Raw genomic sequence first — 20,496 nt, forward strand, 5'->3', positions numbered from 1 at the left:
TCATTGTTATTAAAATGGTTTATTACACTGATTATCATTATGCACAATGATATTTACTGAAGTTTAAAAACAAACCCATAATTATCAGTATCAGCTGGAAGCCTTCACTCTCATCAAAACTTTATTATTAACAAGTGACATAGGTAACATCAAAGTTGTAAACGACTTTGTGACAAGTGGAACATAAAACAACATCGGGACCATCCATAATTTATGGCTGGGGGTGGATGATGATTTTATGGAGTTGCAGAGTTGCATGTACAATGTGTACAATGTGGATGACCCCCTCTAAAATTTATGTACAATGTAAGTGACCTCCCTGCTTGTCATGTACAGAATGATGACACCCCCAACCTCCCCAGAACAAAATGGGTGACCCCACCTTGAAATCATCACCACCCTCCACCACCACCCACACCCATAAATTATTATGAACAGTCCCTTATGTCCTCTGTCAATACAAGGAAAACCACAACCACCATTGTGATCATCTAAGTGGTTCAAACTGAAACACTCAGTGAACCTATATTTACAAACACTAAATGTTATATTGTTTATGATCAGATATTACATTGTTCAGGTCAGATTCATGACTGCTAAACAACAACTAGTAATCACTCCAATTAAATAAGAAAATAGATTAGAATATTATATCAAAAACACTGCTAAACTCTTTTGTTGGTTAACTTGTGTTGTTTAATAGCTCACTCAGCTGTATTCCAGCTATCTATGGCAACACTTTCATAATTGAGTCTGAAATAGACAAACCAGTGGTTCATAATATAAGCAAATGTCTTTTTTTTATGGTGATAATGGCCAAATGAGTCACTACCCAAACCACAGTCAACTGGGTCCTGTGTGGTTAACCATGACAAATACACAGATATCAAAGATCCCACGATTATATACGGCTTGTTTCATAAAATTACATAGCACTAAGATTCATTCAATGTGAATAAAAACATCTAAATTAAAAATTGCCGAAATTCATGGGTGTCAACCTTTGTAATGTGAGGAATGTCATATTTCAAAGTATATTACCGCACCATCACTACCTGATGAAGGTGTGACAATGTATAGCACATTAAGCTGCATTCGTAACGAAGATGTGCTCATGAAGTACTGACTGGACATAAGAAATTGTCTAGTTCATCCTGCCCACTTGATGTATATTTTGGTCAATATGCATTAAAAACCTATACTGACCACCAAAGAAAATGCAAGTTTCGAAAACATGAAATCTTATACAAGCAAGCGTCTTCTATTTAAAAACTTGATAAAAAATGTTGCGTTTCTTTGTTGTTCGGTATAGAATTAGTGGTCCCTTTTGACCTTGCTGTAACCACTGCTTATGGAACTCAGAATATACTACTCACACTTTGCAAAGGATCACAAAATTTCATAATTTACGCAAATGTCGATTTATAACTGGAATATGTATCCATTTAAAACTGGATAAATAATAATATGGTACCCCTCTCTGGCAAACAGCCTCTAACCACTTTAATCTAACTTTATGTACTTGATACATCAGTAACCATAGAAATGACTTTCATGGCACCATTCAACCATTTTGCAAATCATGAAATGAGTCCATGACAAATAAACAACACTTGTCAATAGCAGGTATGAGATTCACAAGATGAAATGACATACTGAAAACCAGGATCCAGTAGACCTATATATTTAAACAAAATCTGACCACACATAATAGTTTTCTGTTGTATACATGATTTGAGCCTTAGCAAAGTGAGAGTCGTATAGTACATCCATAACTTTCCCCTACTTGAATACTACTTCAAAATGCCATTGAAAGACTTAATCAGAGATAATGCTCAGAGATTTAGCAAATAACACTAATTTATGCTCTGACTGAAGGCCACGTTGTTCTGCTTTGGCTGTATGTTGTATTAATGCTATGTGACATCAGTAAGGCAATGTAAGAATATAAGGGTAAAGTTTAGCAAAATACAATATCACAAGAATGGTTTCGCATGAAATAATTGTTACTAAAACTGTAACAATGCTGATAAAATGAATACAACAGTATGTAGGAAGTAAGAGTGCTCAATAACAGTGTTATTTGTATAAACATCTCACTAAATCCAGATGATACTTGACACTAACTGGGTAGGAAGTTCAGCTTGACACAACCTCGTAATGTCAGATTTTCATCCAGAGAGGTATCACATTGTGGTGAAAAAAAGTCTGACTTTTTATCTATCCACGTGAACATCATAAACATATTATGGTGGTTTTAACTTAGTCAATTTCTTTTAGACAAATGAGTGCAAAATATCCATTGTTGTCAATAAAGTGCAATGAATGCCATTCTGAAATCTGTGCTTAGATGCAGCTGTGATTTCAGCACAGACTTTGTTAATACATTTGTACTTGAAATGGTTTTGGAGTATATACATCCATATTGAGCACGGAGCTGTACTAACACTATACCACTCCACTTTTGGAGAGGATATTGGTATAGTTCAACAAAAATAACTTGGATAGCTCACCACAGCCATGTAGCAAGTCTGGTCTTTATGCTCTCCAGGAAAATGCCATATATAATAAATATTTTCATAAGTATATTTGTATTTTGAGCATACAAGACATAATGTGGATCAGTAAATTACTGTCTGCGAAGAGATCTTAGACCCAAGATGATCGTAATTTCCTACAATGATCGTAACTTCCTACAATGACTGTAACTTCCTATGATGATTGTAACTACCTACGACGATCATAGCTTCACACAATGATTGTAACCTCCAAACTCCTATCACTGACTTTGACAGACAATGATCGCTTTGAGGAGCCTTGAGCAGGTTTTGAGAGGTTTCTCAGGAATACAGCTCCCTGACACTATATCCCATATACTTCACCAGTATTTCACTCATATTGATAGCTTCAGCACTTCTTGTAAACTAACTTTAAGAAACGATCCTCCCTTGCTGTATTCTGAAGACAATTCTTGATCGGCACAGCAAAGAAAGAGACACAGTTCTAGGAGTGAGTTATCTGCCCTGCGTCAGAAGTATTTTGCTGACGTCGGTGTTGGTATCACCCGTGACAGTCCAGGCTGTTCCTTCCTCTTCTCAAGCATTTCTCGGCGAAGCATAATCTCTTTCTTAATGGCGTCATACTCTGGATGGTTCATGGCATACGTGAGCTGATAAAGACGGGGCCTCGAGCGGGGCACGTAGCGCTGCCCGAACATGTCTGTCTTGTGGTACACCTGTGGAGATGGGGGCAGTTCTTGAGGGGCAAAGAAACGGGGAACGTATTTCTTGTAATTTTCTGGTGGCAGAATATTTCCTGAAAATAAAGAAGGAAATGTTCTGAGTCACAGACAGACATATTTTGCAACATTTGCAGATGGCTTCATGTGAAAAGCATATTATTATAAGGTTCTTACATTAAAAAATAAAAATACATACAATCTCTTAAGGCCAACCCATGAAGATTCTGGGTAGAATAGGACTTCAGCAACCCATGCTTGCCACAAAAGGCGATAATGCTTGTCATAAGAGGCAACTAATGGGACTGGAATGTCAGGCTCGCTGACTTGGTTGACATGTCATTGGTTCCAGTTGCACAGATCGATGCTCATGCTATTGATCACTACATTGTCTGGTCCAGATTCAATTATTTACCCACCGCTGCCATGTAGCTTGAATATTGCTCAGTGCATCATAAAACTAAATTCACTCACTCACTCTTTAGGCCAGGTAAATTTGAACAACGACCTTACAATTTATACCTTGGCAGTAAAATTCAAGAGATGCTTACTTTGGAATAAAATAAATGACCAAATACCAATTAATCAAAGCTTGTGCGCAAACAAAAACAAATTACCATTTTCATCTAATGGAGGATTCCTTGACTCCGTCTTTATCTTCAGCTTCTTGAATTCCTGCACATCGGCCTTCGTCCTCTGGATAGCCATCCTCTTGTACTTGTCATCTTCAAATATCCGCGACTCTGTGATGTACTTATGGAATGTGTTGTCCCCCACTTTGGATGGTGCTGGAATGTTCAGCGGATACATGGCCGCTATTACCTCAGACATTTTCCTTCCATCTGCAGTTGTATCAAAACCATAATGGCGCCTGAAGTTCCTCCAGACGTTGCTGTTATAACTCGAGTCTGGTCGCTCCGGAAATGGCGGATTGTGCTTCCCTGCCTCAAGCCACAGACGGTACTCAAGTGTTGGGTTACCATGGGTGAAGTGCTTAGATTTAGTACGGAGAAAATGGTGGCATTCTATGTCTAATGATGTTTGTGGTTTTCTTTGCCTTGATAGCTGCTCAACAGGCCGAGGTGTAAAGCCACTGTAGTGTGGAGTTAAGGTGTTCATTAAACGTTCCCTTTCTTCTATAGTTGGCATAGTCTCTTCAGCAACTTCACACATGACAAAATCCTGGAAGGGAATCATCTGGTGATGTGTTAATAAGTCAAGATTATTTAATGCTTATTAATTGCTATTTAAATCTAACTGATATACAATAAACTTAGTGATAGATATAAATGAACTGGTTTCTTAAATCCTTGCACTTGTTACAGATTTATTCAAAACATATTGAGAGACTGAGTTTGGTTTTATGTCGCAGTCAGCAATATTATACCTACATAGTGGCAGTCTGTAATAATTGAGTCTGGACCAGGCAACCCACTGATCAACATCATGAGCATTGATCTGCGCAATCAGGATACGACATGTGTCAACAAAGTCAACTAGCCTGACCACCCAACGCTGTTAGTCGCCTCTTGAGACAAGCAGGGGTACTAAAGATCAATTCTAACCCATATCTTCAAGGGTCCAGCATTCATGTGTTGTTGCAATCGTAGTTTACTACAACGTTTTTCAGTATTTATCAGTTGCAGTCATGAATTTATTTCAGTTATATTACTACAGATTTGTATTTAAACAAAAAAAAACTGTCCACTGAAAGCAACATGCAAAAGTAGACATTTTAATAATGTATTTCTATTTCAGGAAAAATGATAATTTCATGATAATTTTCTCTTGCGTGAAAAAACATTCATTTGTCATCCATGTTATTTCAGAAATGTTTGAAATTCATGTTTCTTTTGGTAGCAATTCATTTTACCTCTTGAAGCCACACAATATACTTTCACAAATCATCTCCTTCATAATGATAAAACAGCCTTTTCCAGATCATGACAGTTTTACAACATAAGAGTGTATATATTACCCATATTTTTTTAATAAAGTGTCTTCAGTACTTTGACAGAATTTCTGCAATTTCTCTTAGGTTACACAATGTTATACAGCAAATACCTACTTTCCCAAACCATGTTTATTAGGCAAGTTTGCCGTTGAAGAGGACAGTACATATTTCTCAGATTCTGGCAAGAGTGTCTTCAGTACTTGGACAGGCATTTGGCAATTTCTCTTACTGATATTTATCGTAACATAAGATGGTTAAAATTGGATAACATCTTGTAACATTTCTTCTGAATATGAAAAGAGAGTAAGTTCTGTCAATCTTCTTGGGGTCTGGGGATTTAAATGCAACAGAACAAATTTTGTACAATCAGTGGAATGTTTAAGAAATATTTGTTTTATTACCAAATATATCAGAACATTATTAACATGAACACATAAAAATATATAGATAGAAATTAACTATATTATCGAAAAAATGTGTTTTCTTATGGTGTCATGCTTCTCAAAATATTTTATTGCAACAAAACATAGTAAATCACTCTGCCATTGACATCATTTAAAGGATTGTGGACAGTATTTATAACACACCCATTTATTTTAGTTCCTGTGTTAAAACATTTCTCTTCAATGGGAATGTAATATCCATACAAGCATGGTCAACAAAAGGTAGGCCGAATGGTATTGTGCTATACTGGTGGCATATTTCCCGTATGTCCTGGACGCCTGTTGCCAAATCCTGCTTACTGTGTACGGAGCTGCTGTTTTTATTACAATGTTGACATTTTGGGGTAATGTATACTAATATTCACCATGGATTTGTTACAACTTACTTATCTTAAAAATATCGCTCCTATTCACGAATGATATAGTATTCCTGAAGTCCAATGACGCTTTCACTCTCCTTCTATTGTGACATATGTACGCCATTTAGAAGCGCGCACCTGTCGTCATGGTATCACAGGTAGGTCTCGCGAAGTGAAACGTGAATTGCTCTTGCGGCGACCATCTGTCCTCCCCTCAACGGGATTTACAGGTATGTTATTCCATATAGAATAGCTTCTTCTCTTGTGTTTGCGAATATTTTTTTCGACTTACAATCATAGTAACACTCATTGCGTGAGCGTACCATAATGATATTAATACACTTCCACGGAAGAAAATAGGATTTAGGCCATTCCTCTTCCGAGGGAGTGATGGTACAGTAGGGAACAGCTGGTAACTGTTTATGGTAGGAACGGTAAACATGGCTGTTGAATATCCTCACGGTGGGCCATGGTAGTGGTGAGTAAGTTACACGGCTACACGAATGTATACCTCTTGGATTGACGGGGAAGGAATTACAGAAGCCAAAAGGATACACATGCGACACAAACAACAGGTTATGCTGATGCATTTATACAGGTAAGTCTGCATGCTCCCGTACAGCACATCTGTTTACGGTACGCACGGAATGCACGTGCACATGTCAAAAGTAGGAAAAGCAAACTCATTAAGCTTATGACAAGCCTGTGCTCTAGCATGAAGTCGAATTGAGAAGATAATAAAGCTAACAGTGAAATAATCAGTTCGCGGCGACAGTTGTGTGACGATCCAAGTTAATGACAACTGAAATAGAGGCAAATGAAGGCAATGAAATATCATTGAAGGAATAGATATCACTCTTCGATTCAATGAACGGACGAAAATTACATTAAATTATTAAATTGAAGCTTAAGATACACACACATGAGTAATTAATAATTGTTAATAGTTTATATCAGTGATGACTTTAGACATCACAATTGTTTCGCTACATTACCAAATTGAAACATTTCCCATGTCCTTTGTGAGATGTCCATTGTACGTTGTACGTTTCATTAGTGGGGTAGCAGTAGAGTATCAAACTCACTTGCTAGTGGGATGGTAATGATTTAGTGTAAATGTAAAGTTTCATGATTATGGTAAAATGAGCGTTGTTTCTCAATCCTTTGATAAAGTGAACGTTCATAATACATTCCTGCTTGATGTATTTAAATAAATTGTATAGAAATCAGGTCATTTTTAACACACACTGGTATCAGATCTGGCATATTATTGCACACAGTTTTATTAAGAATTGAAAAAGTAGTACATATTTCATATCCACATTGAGCTAGGAAGTACATGAAAACAGTTATCAAGTTTAAACATGACCAGGTACATGTTGAAGGGCCCAGTATCATCCATCTCAGCTGATTGCCTGTCATGTTTTGTATCAAGTTAATTAGTCCAGTGTTTTTATTGAAGTTAATTAGTCATTTCAGGGTCTTATTTTGCATGTTAATTACACAACACGTAAAAGGAGTGAAACTAATCATGGGCCACTAAAGGCAACTAACAGGATCTGGTGGTCAGACTTGCAGACTTGGTTTACAAATCTCATCAGTTTCCACTTATGCCAATCGATGCTTATGGTGTTAATCACTGGATTGTCTGGTCCAGACCAATCATATATAGACTGCCAACACATAGCTGGAATAGAATGCAACATAAAACTAATTTCACTCACTCATCAAAATAAGATTTCAAAGGTTTCATAAGTATTAGGAAATATTAGAAATCTGGATGTCATAGGAATGTATCTTCACACCTGAAACAGATAGTTGCTGATCACTGGATTGTCTTGGCCAAATTATTTATCTTGACTCAATTATTTACAGACTGTTACCATAAAGCTGGAATATATCTGAGTGCGGTGTAAAACTAAACTCACTCACCTCAAACATTTATCCAGGTACATATGAACATTCAGCTTTTCTTCCAGTGTGGCTTCCACCATCTCTCAGTAATCTGTTCACTGAAATGGGTTATACTTATATCAGAAAATCTGTTTAATAAATTGTGTTATCTCATAAAATACATTCAAAGGTTTGAAGGTTTTAAGAATTGTAGGGGTAAAAATTATAAACAGAAATATCATAGCATGAATAGACAGGTTAATTAGGAATATTGCTGAATATTTATGTACACTTACACAGACTCAGGGCTTGAAAAATCCCATTGCCCAGCACTCGGGACAAGTCACTTTTCAATTTGGGAAATCAAATACTAGTATCTTACTTGTCTGTGGGCTACTAGATAATTTCCACTCACAATTTCAAACTGCAAATAAACTTGGATTTCATTTCATATCTACTCATGATGTAGCTATTACATTTCGCAATGATAGTAAGAGTTTTCTTTCATTTCTCGATAAATAGTCCAGTAAACGTTAATATCAATACCATGTTGATTTATTCTTTCATAATTGTCCCATGATGTTTATGTCATCAAATCAGGGCAAGTAGTCAGGACAAGCTACTTTCTTAAAGTCACTTGCCCTGTGGCAAGCGTCTTTTAGAAAAAAAAATTGAACCTCTGAGATTGCAGCAATGACAAACCGAGGATTGTGCCTTTGAAAATGACAATCCTTTGACTTTAAGATGTGTGTACAAGGTTTATGACATGGCTGTAATGGTATTGATTGTGTGGATGAAAAGTTAATGAAACTGCAGTGTTACAAGGAAAGTGGAATCTTGCAAGCAGATAATTAGATCTCATCCTATTCCAGTACTTGTAAATAATAAATGATTTTAATTATGTGTGAGGAATTTCACATTCCAATGTGTTTTTCTCATCACTTTATTCTGTTGTGGAAAGGAGTAGGGGGAGATAACCTAGTTGTAGCATCTGCTTGTTTTGCGGAAAACCCGATTCGATTTCCCACATGGGTACAATGTGCTAGGCCTATTTTTGGTGTCATGTGCCATGATATTGGTTGAATAATGTCAAAAATTGCATAAAACACTTTAACCTTTTTCAATTTACTCCTTTTCCTCAACTGAAGGTCAAAATAACTGTCACACATAACAGCGGTAGTGAGTAAGTATGGTTTTAGGCCATGTGTATGGCAGGGGAATGTTTATGATCAGAAATGGGCTTTACACATTGTACCCATGTGGGGAGTAGAACACTGGTCTCTGGTGTGATGAACAAACTCTTTAACCACTAGGCTTCCCCATACATCAATAAAAAGTTCTGCCAGTTTTTACATCTCTGTTCATCTAAACTGAACAGCAGTCATTTGTAAAACAAGAAATACAAGACTTGCCAACTTCAAAACTACTAAGTGATGTTTAATGTGAACAGTTTGTGTTGATAAAATGTATAATTTTTTTCTGATATTTCTTTAGTTCACTTTTGTCAATATCAGCTTGTTTACAACATAGGTTTTTGGGTGGACTTGTTATCACAAAAGATATGGACTTGGTGTTTTTGGTACATGCAGTAATATTCCAGTATGTTAGTATGCCAGCTGGGAGACAGCGTACCACAGCGCTGCTAAAACGTGTGGCATGGGACACTCAAAATATGTGGTCTAGGCTCCCAGTTGTGACATTTCCATTATTTTAAGCTGGAGCGGCTAAGTGGGTTAGATCTTTGGCTTTGTGTGCCTGCGGTGAGATGTAGAGGATACTAAACGACCTTCCGTGTAATACCATTTTTATTAAACGAGTGAATGATTTGGTATCAAACGAGCGAAAGTGGATTTGATACTAAATTTTTCATGAGTTAAATGAAAATGGTATTTCACGGAAGCGAGTTTAGTATTCTGTTTATTACTTCCAACACAAAGTGATAGAAAGTGCAGCTACAGGGTGAGGACTCCCAGTTTTCTTCGAGTCAAACAAGGTCCAGTACCACTGCGAGACTTAATAACTCCTTGTTAACTCTGAACCCTTATGACGTAATATTGCCGTATAAATATTAGACTGCAGTATCTTTCACAGGCAAGTAACAAAGCTAAATCTGTGTGCATAAGTATGCATTTGAATCCTACATGGGACTCGGCCAAATAAATACTTTAATCTGCACCCTTCAAAGTGAAGTCTCAAAATATAACATGTTAATATGCAACATGCTCAGAGATGCATGTCACTATATTGCTGTAGTCTTGAACACAAAATAGAACCTAATCTCGAACCTCATTAGGGTTATGGCTGAATTATGGCAGTAGAGAATAGCCATAATCAAGCATGATAGCAAGGCCGAGTATAGTGCATGGGACATTTGAGGAAAACAGTATAATGACAGATATGGTGAGACAGCGCTAATGTTAGGCTATGGCCATTGTGCTCAGTCATTAGTTGACAGGATGACAAATGAAGCTTAATGGGGTCTAGTGATCAGATACAATTCAATAAACATGAATGGTTAAGTACATTCTTTTACTGGATCCATGCAAGAAATGTTACATTCATGCTTGAAACCTCAGAAGTAAGTTAAAAGGACATAGGAAGGTTTAATACAGGTGCGGTTTTAACTATGAATTTTTTATCTGTCAAAGAAATGGTTGCGTTCAAAGCTCAGAAGTCTGTTGAAAAGAACGTAGGACAGTATAAAAAGGTGGGAGTTTGGCACTTATGGGTTGTTCCACACAGCAATGATCATTGAGGTCTGATGTTAATATTTGTTTGTTGTTTAACACTGAGTGACAGGACTCTAATGTTAGGGAAGCTCATCTTGAACCTATATGTTAGGAAGGGGAAGGTCATTCAGGGTTTTGATGCACAAATGTACACAAAGTACTGGCAACCCCCAATACCTTGCCATGTTTTGGATGACCCTTCTCATGTCTTAGTACATTAATTTCATGAAAAGACAAAATTCATAAGAACTGGATATCATATTGCAAAATGACCACCATTCATCACCTTCCCACAAAGATGTGCATATTTTGTTAACTTTTCCTTTCTTCCTTTCTTTGGTGACCTTTTCTTGAATCCATCTACCCAACATCTACCATCTACCACTTCTAAAATAGAGGTGACTAAATGCACTTTATGGCTTATTGTTGATTCCATGTCGTGATTAAACCAGACAAATTTATTTTCTTGTATTATAATACACTGGTCATACTTTTTCAAGAATAAGAAAAATAATTAATTTTCCAAGCTAGAAAAGGAAATAAAATCCTAATGTTAATGTGATATAAGTGAAGTACTCTTGAAATCAGTGTCAAACCTAAACTCACTCAACTTATTTTCTATTGATATGAACAAACCAAAAGAGTTAGATTAAATTGGACACACTGTGTTTTTGCTTTGACTGGTGATTTTTATATATAAATTCTTTCCCTGTCCTGCTTTAAGGTTTTCTAAGGACAAAAATCCATTAAACAAGAAATAAAATTGATTAACCTAACCATCAGTTGTGCACAGTGAGTGAGTGAGTATGGATTTATGCCGCTCTTAGCAATATTCCAGCAATATTACTGGGGGAACAACAGAAATGGGCTCCACATGTAATACCATGTAGGGAATCAACGAGACATGACAAGCTTCTACCACTAGGCTACCCCACCACTACTGCTCACAACTTTGTCTGATTATTGACTTGTTCCATGTAGCTTGATTGTTGATGCATGGGACATTGAATAACAAACAAACAAATATTTGATGCTAAGCTCATCAATATTCCACCAACATGGGTACATGACGACAGACTGTCAATAATTGAGCCAGACTGATGTATTGATTTTCACATCATATTGAAAACTTAACTGACGCCAACAAGAGTTAATGGTAAATAAATGATATTTCTATACACACTAGCTATAGCCCACATTTGTACTGTAGTCTTAAACGGATTGGTTGGTCTGTCTCCTGAGTTAGGTGATCGATGGTCACTCTAACACAATGGTCATGTATCTAATCACTGGTTTATCATGTCCAGATTCATGGGACTTGACAGTAATGTTGTACATCCTCAAATACTTGATATAGAGATGAAACTGTACACCACCGATAAAAACAGGGGTAGCTTAGAGATTAAAGGTGCTATAACACCACACTTCTCTAAAAATAATGTTTCTCTCAATAATACAGTACTATCTATCAGCCCTCGGGGAAAGCTACTATACAATTATTTTTTGTTAAAAAATGTGTATTTAGTTTACAATAATAAATGAAAAGTGAATTAGTGCACTTTTGCATTAAATCGTCCTTGCAATGCTATTGTTGGAAATTCAGCAATCCATGCTTGCCAACAAAGGTGGCTCTGTTTATTGTAAGAGGCGACTAACAGGATTTGGTGGTCAGCTTCGCTGACTTGATTAGCAAGTCACTGATTTCCAGTTACGCAGAATGATGCTCATAATCACTGGATTGTCTGGCCCAGACTCAGTTATTTACAGACTGCTGTCATATAGCTGGAATATTGCCGAGTGTAGCGTAAAAGTTAAAACTCACTCACTAGTGTTGGAATATTGCTAAAAGCGATAGAATAGCCATCCGCTAGTAGTTCATGACATTACGCTGCCTTATAGCTGAAACGTTACTGAGTGCGGCATAAAACTAACTCATTTCCTAACTCGTGACATTAAAGAGATGATGGAGTAAAACCACACACTCACTGATCAAAGATCTAGAGAGTGGAGTCCATCTTTAAAGCCATTTATTGGTAGTTCATGACTGTAAGTATGACAGGGTTGGGAATCAAACTGGTGAACGTTCTCACTCAATCTCAGGGTGGACACCCTAACAACTACACCATGGAGGCGGTCTCAAGACATTCAGGAGGTGATGGATCAAAACCACTCACTCACTGATCAAAGGTCTCTGACGCAGACTGAAGAGTGCATTCCGCCTTTAAGGCCATGTTAATGTCCTCATTGCATGTCTCACAATCGGCGCTGTTGGGGAGCCACACCTGTGCCTGCCAACCAAGAAGTACCTGAACACTGAGTATGAAATCAAGGTGATTGTTATGGCAACACTAGACTGTTCTCAGGCTATTCTTCCTCCAGCGTATTGATGTGTCCCCTGGAACTAGTCAGTCATGAAATAACTCAATGTAATGTGGTATATGGTTTCTGTTCGACATTATTGATAGTTATGATGTCAGTGGTGTTTGTGTCAGTAGCTGGTCAACAATGATCAACAACAGGCCTAATGGGAAACGTGGTGATTAAGTATATTGATTGTATTTTTGGGCTGTTAAAAGTTGCGATCAAATCCTAAGTAGCATTTGATGTCTCATGCAAATAAATTATTTTAATAATATTGTTCAGTTATTGCAGTAAATTATGATAAACAAAACCAAAAGCTGCGACCTGCCAATTTATGAATATTGCGGTGAGATTTTGTAACTCCAGTTAAGCAGCTAAAGATTGGTTATCTGGAGTTATTTATGGTTTGTAGTGACTGAAGATTATCAGTTTTAGCGTGTGTATTTAACAGCTTTATCCCTACACCTTTAGATTTTGGTTTATCTCATTACATGACATAATAATTATAATAATGATGATAATAACATATTTGTACAGTGTATATCTCCATGACTAAACCTGCTCAAAGCCCATAAGCAATCTGATTATTGCCCAAGATAACCCAAGCTGCCATTGATAAATGGCCACATGATATGTCCCTCAGGGTACCCTTTTACTGCTGGGTGAACAAACTCGCATAGATTTAGTAAATAACGTTGTGCTGTAAGTTCATGGCATTAAGAAGGCATGCAGTAGCATTGTGATTAATTTTAGTGTTTGCCCATCACTGCAAAGAACCAGGTTCAATTCCCCACATGGGAACAGTGTGTCACGCACATTTCTGGTGTCCCATGCTGCAACACTGCTGGAATATTGCTAATTACTGATGATACGGATGCTTTGTAGTCAGTGACTGTACTCAACACATATGGATCTTCAGTGCATATTTATTTGTCGATCCAAGTCACCATTCATCACATGGCAACCAACTCAGATTGTAGGGAGGTAGGAAAGTTGAATGGTTCAAGCGATTTCTTGTCCTCGCAAACAGAGTTTGATTCCCCTTGTTGCAGTATGTAAAGTTTCTTATATTCTCTGCTTGATGTTGCTGTAACATTGCTAAGACTGATGTAAAACCAAAGCAGATTAATTATCAAGTTAGACACAGCACAGTACAGTAGCAAAACATGTCCTCCTTCCTTTTGAAGATGTGCAGTTTCATGGTCAGGAGTCATGATAATAATATTGTGAGAGGATATGAGGCCTGCTGACTGGGTTGACAGAAGTCATTGTATCTTAAATGCTTAGATCAATGTTCATACTGTTAATCATTGGATTGTCTGCTCCAGACTTGAGATTTCCAGGCTACTGCCGTATAGCTGGCTTATTGCTGAGTGTGGCATTATACTAAACTCTCTTTCTCCTTTTGAAGAAGTACAAGTTTCATTTTCAGGAGTCATTAAACAACACCAAGATAGACTAATGCTTAGTCTCTGAATGTATATAATTTGATGGTAACAAACAAACCCACATAAATTGAAAAGGAGCCAAAGGGAGTCCAGAGATTTAGAACCTGAGGAAATGAAGACTTCCTTCATTTTAGGCTTTAGCAAAAAAGACTTGGCAGTAGGGAAAATAGTGTGGTTCAGGGACTGTGAGACAGGCTACTTCAAGAGACTGCAGTGAAACTTGGTGATAAAGTAATCTTCAGCATGTTCACCTATGAATAATTCCCACATCATTAGCATTGATTACTAAGTTCTGCACTTTAAGTATTCTCAGTGGACTCTGATGGATGACATTTGTTGACTCATGTTTTCTATTGCTGTTAAGGGTGCGGTGGGATAGCCTAGTGATTAAGGCATTCGCCTGTCCCGCCAAAGACCCTGGTTTGATTCCCCACATGGGTGCAGTGTGTAAAGCCCATTTCTTGTGTCCCCAGCTGTGATATTGCTGGAATGTTGCTAAAGGTGACATAAAACCATGCTCACTCACTCAATACAGGGTTCAAAATGCCTTGTATTTTAGTGTCTGTTGCGTGGTTAGAGGGTGACAGATATTGTTTTAATTTAGTCACCACTATATGGATACTCCTGGGTGTTCACTGGACAGGCAAATGTCTAAGACCTGCATGGCGTGAAGGTTTCTTACAACTTGGAGTGGTGGGGAAGCCTAATGGTTAAAGCGTTTGCTGTTCACGCTTAAGGCCCCGTTTCAATTCCCTACACTGGTTCAATGTATGAAGCCCATTTCTGGTGTACCTTGTTGTGATATTGCCGGAATATTGCTACAAGCAGGGTAAAAATAAACTCACTCACAATTCATACAACATGAGACAAACTGTGACTTGGGATACTGAATAAACAGAGTCAAACTAAACTCACTCACTCATTCACTTATTGTGGTCTTACAGGGCTTATTGAAAGAGGGGATCAGGTTTTATGCTTCTCTTAATAATAATCCAAGAATATCATGGTGGGGGACACCAGAAATGAAATACGGTATTTAGTGATGTGGTAAATCAAAGAAAGGCCTTGAGTGAAAACTTTAACCACTAGACTACCCCACTGCCCCAATACACTGAACAGATAGCAGGAGTTCATAGACACATGTATTTATTCAATTTTTGTAAAATGTCTGCATGATCATTTTGATAAAGCTAATTACAATTAGGGAATTAAATTAAAAATACATCAAATCAAAGTTTGAAAACGGGTTTAATAAAAATCTCCATTAAATCCTATAGTCACAAGGCGAAAGATTAGATTATCCATATAGATACCGAAAAATAATCTGACAGGAGTGGTAGGAACAAAATTGTTTTTTCAAGCCACGAAGAAATATTAAGTTTTCTAAGGCCCTTCCAGTTAAAATCTATGCTTTGGACAAGTTGTGAATCTCCAGTAGCTAATATCCCACCAGTACAACATGCATTGTTGAGATGGTCAATGGCTTTGAATGTGTCTGTTGTTGTGACAGCACCTCATATCAATGCTAACAAAATGTGGTAGTCAAGCAAGAAGGTCAACATGCATATATATGGGTCATAGCAGAACATACACTATACAATTCGAGCCGTTAATTTGAACTCATCCTGTAGACTGATACAAAATGCATCCTTTGTGTCTACAGAAACGTGCTTAGTTTCCATTCATTGTGTTTCAATGTGGCATACCATATTTCATGGATAAAAACATGTTTATTCAAGGGGCTAAGAGTCGTTTCTTATGACACCAGGACAGTTTATTCTACGTTTAGGTATTAATTCCCCCCAATGGTCGCAACCAGTCGGATCAAAGGCTTAGCTTTTGAATACAGCTCTCTATTGCCAACATAGCGGTGTATAGGGGCATGTCTGTATGTAACGGTGTGAGCCAGCGTAGCGAAATAATCATACTTGATTGATTGAACACACTATGCTATGTTTGACAGCTGTCAATGGTTGTCAAGCATTGGTTCCTCCTAAACTAGGGCCTGTTTTCCTTGGATATACACTGAATTGGTGGTCGACAATTCCAGGAATCTGGGACTTATGTTCCTCACGATGTTCAAGATGTCACGTGAGTCAATGTTCTTGTCATTAATAAGAATATGTCAAATTTGACATTGTTATTGAGCTGTTGGAAGGAGTTTCGGCTGTAGATTATTCCATGTTATATTTAGGTCTGTACTCTTTGTCATTCTTGATGAATTTTATAGATTTCTGTATGTGTCTCAAATAACATATAGACTAAGTAACCGTTAATTTGTCATGTGTTAGGTGTTCATTGTTTTCAAGGTGTAGCTGATTGACATAGTCAGCTGTATAATCATGATGCTAATGATACCTGGGGTTCCGTGGATTATCATTATGAAATAATTTGCTGAAACTTGATTGGCACAAGAGATCACAATTCTGATATTTCTGAAGATTCTGGAAAGTTTTTCTTGGTGTGATTGATGTAAAAAAATGTCAGCAGATATATCATGATATGTCATTTGTCCCTAATGCGAAGGTTTGTGAGGATAATTGTTATATTTGGATTTATGATTAAATGCTAAAGTTTCCCTGTTACATGAATGTCATGAAGAGGTGAACCAGTTCTCTAGATTTTAGAAAGTCACAAGATAAGTTATTTTTGATATTTTTTATAATTTCCAGTTGTGATGTGTGGTACAATTATGGTATTTTTGATGTGTGGTCCTGTGCATAGAGCTCAGGGCCTAGATTTGAAGCCGTCTTAGCTCTAAGATACTCGTAAGTTAATGTTAATGAATGGCACTTACGACTGTCTTAGCGCCAAGAGGGCTTCGAGAATCTAAGCCCAGGTCACCAGTCAGTCTTGTGAGGAGAGTCCTGAAATGGGTGACTGTGTTTGGCAGCTTGACAACTGAGGGTTTCTATGATATCAGTCCTGCTCCACAAGGAAGCACATTTGATACATTTGGTCTCACTTTAGGCAAGTGAGTTTGTCCAAAATCATCTCTGACCAGCAACCATGGCCCCTAGTATGGTGATCTACCTTCAGTTGTTGGTGATCTATATAGCCTGTTTTTATATTATATTGTCTGAATAGGAATATTAGTTTTAACTTCTCATGCTAGTTTTATTTCTTATTGTGATATTCTAGTTGTTTTACTGTCCTTTGTCGACAGATTTTTATCATATACATAGATTCCTTTTTTAAGAATGCTCTCGTCACGATATGGCTGCAATACTGCCGATGTGACGTTAAATATTAACTCACTCACTCACTCACTCTGACCAGCAGAAAATGGGGACCCAATGGGATAAGAGACAGGACTATTAAACTTCTAGTACCTCACAGGCAGCTTGGGTTATCCAGTTAATTAAGCCTGTGCTATGAGCAGTTTAAAGATTGCTGTCACTGTGGATTTAGCGCAATATACGTGAACTACTTATTATAAATCAAAATTAAATTATTAATTAGAATTATTTCTGTTTGCTTTGTATTGATACAAAATGGTTCAGGTACAAAATATCAATCACGTTTTATTTTGTATAAAAATAAGAAAAAGATGCCATATTGTCTTCGATTATTTGATGGAATTATCAACTGGAATTACAAGCAGATGAAAAATCTATAGGTATGAATTAGCTTATGGTATTTGAAAGAATTAGCATGGGATTATTATTTTTTTTATTATTACATATTCCCACTTGAGCACACCAACCACATGAGTTTCTTGTTTAGCAACAGGACAGCAGAAGTTGCTAATCTGAGAGGTCCGTTCAACTTTCAGAATTACAAAGAGTTTGGAATTCTATTCAAACTTATTTTGAATATCAATGTAGGTGCAAAGAGCCTTTGAACTATGCATCTTTTCAAGTCTGGACTTTCAAGTTTGAAGTTGCCATGCTGACACCTACCTCAAAGACAGAAGCAAATTATGGCAGAAATGTGTGTTGAAGAACTGAGTTTGGTTTATAAAGCGTGTTTGAGATATCGATTTCCTTTGCTTGGAAACAACTGTAAACAGCTTGCAGTATGGAACAATTGCGCTCCACTCACTAGGGGCAGTATGATATCCTGTTTACACGTCGGTACGTGATGCCGTGAATGCTTGTGAATTGTTTTTCATTCTCAAAGTACCAAAATAACAGCACATTATCCTGATTGAATATTCTACAAAAAAATTGTGGAAAGTCTTGTGTTATGATGTATGGCAAATCATTAAAATGATCTAAAGAGATGAAATTTGTGTTTGATATGCCCTCTGAGTTACTCACTCTACTTTGGGGATGATGGGGTAGTCCAGTGGTTAAAGTGTTTGCTCATCACACTGAAGACCTGGGTTTGCTTCCTTACATGGGTACCACGTGGGCTACATTTCTGGTGATATGGATGGAATATTACTAAAGGCTGTTTTAAACCATACTCATTTACTATGCATTAGTGGTTTCAGGATTGTTAAAAAGTAGAAATGTAAAGATGTAAAACTTGGATTGCTTATGAAAAGCAGGTGAGCTTTAGAAATAATGACCCTTTGATAGGCTACAACATCACCCAGACAAATGGCCTTGGGTAACATGTTTTGTCCACTTTTGACTTGCAGTCAGCCAGTTATCATGGGTTCTTTTCAAATGTTGGATCATTGGGACCCAATTGTCTAAAATATATGACAAAACCCTTTCCATAATTGCAGTTTTATTAAGCGTACCCAGAAATGTGCTTTACACATTGTTATGTAAGAGAATAGAACCTGAGTCTTCACAGAGATGAACACATGCTCACACCACCAGGCTCCCCCACTGCCCCCGTCTGAGATGGTAAAGACTAAGGTCACACCACAGAGTTATCATACAGCATCGGATCAATGTTAACTATGGAAATCACTGTCGTCTTAGTACAAGGATTGTCTTGTAGAACAGATCCCTTCTTGTCAAGCTCACTCTCGCATGTGGTTCAAAGCACCGCTAGACAGATCCCAATTGTCAGCAGACACACATTACGACATCCTCTACTGATAACAGACATTATGTTAGAATGCTGCATATTTCCGCTGCAGATCAACAGCTGTGTATGATGAGAACAAATGGTTTCCTCCCTGGTCAAACATTGCTAATGTAGATAATCTACTTTTGAAATAAGACAGATAATCATTACACGAACACCGTTGCCGTCAGGGAGATTAGGTAGCCGCCATTTTATTTGTAGAATCGACCTAACCTGTCTCTGTAGGCTGGCATATCAATAAGCCAATAATCCTTCTGATAAATTTGTATGTGCATGAATGGGAATATATGAAAACAAATATATCTTCTAGGTAAGCTGCATATTTGTGTAAAGTACTCACAACTGTATCACCAAAATCACCATAAAAGAAATTTTTGAGGTATTTCTAAAGGAAGAAATTTGTTACCTTAATTGAACTGTCTGTAATTGGTAGGGCTGCCATGACTCTCTTTCATATTACAGGTGCTTAGCAAGCCAATTTCTTCATGTAAGCCCAATAGGTTGCAAAGTTTTATTTTTAATTTTCATTTTATTTTTTTTTTTCAATATTTTTACAGGCCCACATTGTAGGATCATACAAGCAGGCTGCAAACACTACATTGTTGAGATACATAATGTGTAAACATGTACACAGTATTACAGGTAAAGGCCACACCAATTTGATATATCTCGTTTTACAGATAGGTGTCCTCAGAAAACCCCAAATCAGGAAGGGAAAAAAATAAACTAAAATCACCAATCAAAGTAAATTATTCCTTTTACATATTCAAAGTGTTTTACTTTGGGCAATTTATGAAGTGTATATGGGGCAGTAAACTAGCTATGAAAAGATGTTTTGGTAAATTTACAATTTTGGCCAATAAAAACATTGCGTTTTTATTTTTGAGCGGGGAAAATTCACTTAGAGATAACATTGGTCTGTTCTAATATAATTCTATTCTAACAACAAGTGTAATGTTGACCAGAATTTAGAAAACAATTGGTCAGTACTCTGTGATAAATATAGTCATTTGTTAGCATTATCATACAGTGAAAGCCACCTAAACTGGCATGCGGTGGCTGCAGAAAAATATGCAGGTATA

The 20,496-nt window shown here is 37.1% G+C and overlaps 2 protein-coding genes across 3 annotated transcripts in view; one reads left to right on the forward strand and one right to left on the reverse strand.

The window, feature by feature from the left end:
- LOC137261983 (testis-expressed protein 52-like) lies at positions 1-6,161 on the reverse strand. The gene is made up of 3 exons (XM_067799787.1): positions 6,022-6,161; positions 3,856-4,420; positions 1-3,315 (listed from the first exon to the last, which is right to left on the reverse strand). The coding sequence occupies exons 2-3, from the start codon at positions 4,409-4,411 to the stop codon at positions 3,029-3,031; spliced, it is 843 nt and encodes a 280-aa protein (XP_067655888.1). The 5' UTR covers positions 4,412-4,420; positions 6,022-6,161; the 3' UTR covers positions 1-3,028.
- The window catches only part of LOC137261982 (trichohyalin-like), a 22,224-nt gene continuing 7,871 nt past the window's right edge, over positions 6,144-20,496 (forward strand). The window contains exon 1 of one of the 2 annotated variants that reach the window (XM_067799786.1): positions 6,144-6,224. The gene's annotated coding sequence lies outside the window, so the exon portion shown is untranslated. Of the gene's footprint in view, positions 6,225-6,391; positions 6,593-20,496 lie in introns of those variants that run through there. The other variant, XM_067799785.1, reaches the window with a different exon arrangement.

This window comes from Haliotis asinina, chromosome 14 (genome assembly GCF_037392515.1).
Source record: "Haliotis asinina isolate JCU_RB_2024 chromosome 14, JCU_Hal_asi_v2, whole genome shotgun sequence".
Lineage (NCBI taxonomy): Eukaryota > Metazoa > Mollusca > Gastropoda > Lepetellida > Haliotidae > Haliotis > Haliotis asinina.

What these genes read in the sequence shown, in the direction of transcription:
- LOC137261983 (XM_067799787.1), bottom strand. Translation starts at nt 4,411, where the DNA reads ATGTGTGAAGTTGCTGAAGAGACTATGCCAACTATAGAAGAAAGGGAA. An exon ending in TCCTCCATTAGATGAAAATG is followed by an intron (nt 3,316 to 3,855) that starts GTAATTTGTTTT and finishes CTTTATTTTCAG; the next exon opens with GAAATATTCTGCCACCAGAA.